Below are 4500 nucleotides of genomic sequence, written 5' to 3'. Positions count from 1 at the left end.
CAAATATATGGCGGCCTGCCGAAGTCAGCTGGTCAGTCTAAACTATCGATATCACTTCGAGAAAGAGAAGGGGATTCAGGACTACCTCGACGCTGTAGGGGAGATGTGCAACGCAGCAACCGAGGGAGTCCAGAAAGACGATAAAGTGGCTATGTTTTCAGACAGGGCCACCTCTGCGGATCTAGTCGCATGTCTCTTCCCTGCTCAGCACGAGCTTCGTCCACCCCCCATCTCGTTAGAAACATGTGTGGGGGGGGGGGGGTTTCAAGAAGTTGAACTTTCAACTGGAAAATAACAGGAAAAGAAGGCTTACTGGTCTCCAACAATGACCACGAGGGTCTCGTTTGCAATTCCATGTTCATCCAGTAGCGCAAGAAGCTCTCCGAGCCAAATATCGTCGTAACGAACAACGTTCAAAAAGGCGTTCATGTGCTCATGCGAACCCTCCGAGCCCATGTATTGCGTTTCGGCGAAATTTTGAGGGATTGCCCAGGGGTGATGAGTCGTGCTGGTGAAATGCGAGAGGAACAGTCGTTTATTGTTCGCAATCGTCTCCGATATCACGTCACGGATGAAGGGTTTGACCTCGCTTTCGGCATATCTGCATCTATTTGTCAGATATTGTTTATTTTTCGCTACCGTATAGTGATTTCTTTTTCTTTTTCTTTTCTTTTCTTTTCTCTTCTCTTCTTTACACGTACCCAAAGTAGTTAAGTTCAGGCGTCTTCGGTGGATAGTACTTGGAAGAAATATTTTCCAAGGTCTCCTTCGTAAAGGACTTTCCAAAGCTCATGTGCTTGTTGAGCACATCCTGCCGGTCATACTGATCGGTGATGGATTGGACAAAGACGGATTCCCATTCTCGACGATGCACACTTGCACGATGGTCGAGCAACGCTTCGTTCACGCCTTTCTTCTGGAACGTTTTCTTTTCCCTGTTGAAAAGCTCCATGATCTGTGGGATACAAGGCTGATAGATCTTCCCGTTGACCTCCTCGAGAAAATCCACTGGAAGCGGTCCGACACCGCAGTGGCTGCCTATTACGCTCTTGAAAGAAAGGCTGCTCCCAGTGAGGGCGCCCACGACGTTTATACCACCCATGCCGGGAGCAGACTGATCTTTCCATACTCCCGGTAAGAGGTCGGGCTGCTTGTCTGGAGAGCTGGAAAATGACTCTCCAGTGACTTGTTCCGCGACACGAGTCAGCTGTGATAGCTTGGAGTCGATTTTGTTCTGGTTGAGTTGGTTTGGTTTGTAAGAGCGAAGGATCTCCTTGTAAAGGTGAGAGCCTTTCTTTATGGGAAACATATCCTTGCGCGAGCTCTCCATTGTAACAAGGACAACATGTGATATCAGGATATCCTTGAGCGCGTGTCTGAGCGCTTCATAGGGTTCTAAATTGAGATTCGAAATCCTCAGCGGATCTGCAACAGGGTTGTAGTAGTGTGTTCTACTCTGATCCAAGCACATGTTCTTTCCATCTTGGGCGGGCATTGTGTCGTTTTCATGTTTTTCTATAGCCATTACCGCTTGCTTGTCCCAGCGTTCAAACCCGTCTGGGAGGGCATCTGGAATCCAGCTCCGTGTCCTCGCAGAGTACTGTCGAATAAAGGCATTAACCTTTCCCGGGGCCCAGCCCTTGAAGTTATCTTTTGGCAGAATCCAACGATCCGGCTCGATCAGATTAGGTCTCGGAAACGATTTATTAGTAAGGGAATAGCTTCCCGCACAGGGTTTCGTCTTGGAATGCATCGTGCTGCTCAATGCGACTGGCAAGGAAGCCGAAATATGATTGTAAGGAATGGCCGGTCGAAGGAAGACCAAAAACGCCAAGGCGCAGAGGGTAGTCAAGCCACAGAGGGGCCACAGCCGAACGACTCTCTGGGTTGAAAATTCCGTTTTGACCCGAGCAAGGGGGAGCATCGTGTCCCAATTGGCCGATGAAGCGAACTTGGATATCGATACCAGCCAGCAGCCGGTTTTGTTATAGGAGACGGGCGTAATCGCCAACGAGGCGAAGACCAAGGCCAGGCCCGCAACGCAGACGGGCACGATTCCACTCATCATCAGCCTCATGGCAGCAGGATCGCTGGCCACGCTCCCGGCTGCATCCCATTGCAACTCCCCGCCGGTGACATAATAAAACCCGAACTGTGACGCTGCGGCACCGAGAGAGATGGTCCTAACGAACGAAAAGGACAACCGGTTAGCTTCATTATCGCAAAGATCTCTGGCAACGAGGGGGGGGTGAGAGGGGATGCTCCATACGCAAGAAAACCACCTATGCAGAGGCCAAGGATTGAGGTGATATTGCGACTCTGGCCATGCAGCAGCAGGCGCTGGCTTACGAGGAGGAAACAATCCTGGAGGAAGAAGGTCGGGAGGTAGACGACGAAATGCAGCAGCGGAATGGAGCGGGCATGCAGGAACAGATGGAGCAGCTTTGAAGCGAGGAGAGCAACGGTGAGCACGGAGAAGAAGAAGGGCTGGAAAACACGAAACGAAGGGACGCCCATGGCCGCGACGAGGACGAGGAGAGGTCTGCGGGTGGCTGCACGCCCATCCCGTGGAGCGGAAACGGAGGAGCGCAACCACCAACTATATCCAAAAAGTAAAAAGAGGGAGAGGAAGATGAGGAAGGAATCGAACAGAAGCGACAGGTAGAGAGAGAGACCCCGAGTCAAGGGCCGAAAAATAATAATAGGAACTGGCGGAGGAGAAAAAGAAAGAGAGAGAGAGAGAGAGAGAGAATGAGAGAGAATGAGAGAGCTTACGAGTCGCCCTTCATCCTTTTGAGAAAAGATATGCGCCAGTGCCGGTGCTGGTGATTCGCCATTCCTAGACAGAGCTAGACAGGGTTATTCCGCCGGGCTGGATTCGGGCGGATCCTGTTTTTTTTTTCTTCCTCTGCTTTTTTTTTTCGTTTGTTGTGTCTTTTGTGTTTCTCCCAAAGAACGAAAGAGGCTTTTGTTTGGTTTTGTTCCTGGGCCCTGCTTCCGGGGGAAAAATTGAAAAAAAAAAAAAAAAAAAAAACCCACGACGAGGGGGATGGCGGGCAAACAACCTCCAACCCCTCCCCCCCCCCCAAAAAAATATGTCTTGGGATGCAACAGCAGGCGTATCGTAGGAGTACCAAACAAAACCAAAGTAACAGAAACTACATTTTTCGCGTTTGCCTTGCCGTTGCAGCGTTCCAGGTTAGATTCCTCAATGGGTAAGATAATCTTACTCCGTACACTCTCACACATCGTTGGCCCGATGGCCAGCGGTCCAGAGCCAGACGCCAGAGACAAAACCCTGTTTTTCGATGCAGGTTGCCATCCGATGCTATTTCCGCCATGGTTCAGGCCGTGTATTGCAGGCGCCGTAGACTCGTTGTATCAAAGTATCAAAGTACCGAAGTATCGAAGTCTCAAAGTCTCGAAGGCTTCGCGGTGCAAGAGTCAGGGTCCCAGGCACCTGGCCAAGCTGAACGCGGTTCGGGAGCCGAGCCAGGACACGAATAAACGGCGCCCGCACTAGGCAGAGGTCCGGTGGAGGACGTCGATTAGTGATGCCCTGGCGCCGTGGAGTCCATTGGGCGGTGGGTGTGTTTTAAACGGCGCTCACGGGCTCTCCTCCAATTTCAAGGCGGCTCACGGTTGGAAATGTGCCGAAATTTCGATCCTTGGCATAAGACTGACGACTGCAGTGGGCCAGTGCTCCAGTGCTCCAGTGCTCCAGTGCTCCAGTGCTCCAGTGCTCCAGTGCTCCAGTGGGCTAGTGCTCCAGTGGGCTAGTGCTTCAGGGGCTAGGGGGCTAGGGGCAAGGCTAGGGTCACCAAGGCCCAAGGATGGATGCAGCAGACACACGACCAGATGCCAATCATGGGATAGCGGCGTCCCTATTCACCAGGGACATTTCACACGGCGTAATTTTGATTCACTGGGGCCCACGGGGTGGTTCTTGGTGTGACAGTACCACGCAGGCTGAACCAGAACCGTCGGTGTTATGGTATGAGATGTAGCTACCACAATCTGGAGTTCCTAACTCGTTTGTGGTGATCTACATGTACTGTACTCCGTACATACGATATTCTCTGGAAAATATGTACTGTATTGTATTGTATTGTATTGTACTGTACTGTACTGTACATGCCCGGCACATACAAGCAATATGGGCTGATCCCTGATGCACGCCCAGGACGCCATGGACGTCTTGACATACATCATCCATTCCTGTTGGATCCACTAGTTAGTTACATGTACGCCGCGTAGTTGGCAAAAGAACACCGAAGAAAACAAAAAGCGATTGATCGTCCTTTGTTCAAGGAAGTTTATTAAAACAAAATTCAGGTTCATACTATTACGTACTTCCTTGAAACTCAATTGAGTTTCGAAGGTTTCGACGCAGAAAGTTGGGTTGGGCAACCCACAGGACATCCCCATTCCTTTGTTTGTCCAACCCCTTCTGCATCGCACAAACCAAGGGTTAGACGTATACCGTAGCCCCCCCCCCCC

At 51.0% G+C, this 4500-nt stretch overlaps 1 protein-coding gene across 1 annotated transcript; it reads right to left on the bottom strand.

Annotated features, from left to right (window-relative positions):
- Positions 1-309: 309 nt before the first annotated feature.
- On the bottom strand, positions 310-2517 carry HCAG_07806 (predicted protein; the record flags this gene model as incomplete). Its single annotated transcript, XM_001537447.1, has 3 exons — positions 310-601; positions 702-2183; positions 2270-2517. 3 exons carry the CDS (start codon positions 2515-2517, stop codon positions 310-312), a joined length of 2022 nt encoding a protein of 673 aa, XP_001537497.1.
- Between the last annotated feature and the right edge of the window lie 1983 nt (positions 2518-4500).

Source organism: Histoplasma capsulatum, genomic scaffold (genome assembly GCF_000149585.1).
Source record: "Histoplasma capsulatum NAm1 scaffold_9 genomic scaffold, whole genome shotgun sequence".
Lineage (NCBI taxonomy): Eukaryota > Fungi > Ascomycota > Eurotiomycetes > Onygenales > Ajellomycetaceae > Histoplasma > Histoplasma mississippiense.
The sequence above is the reverse complement of the archived record's forward strand: the minus strand, read 5'-3'. Positions and strand labels throughout refer to the sequence as shown.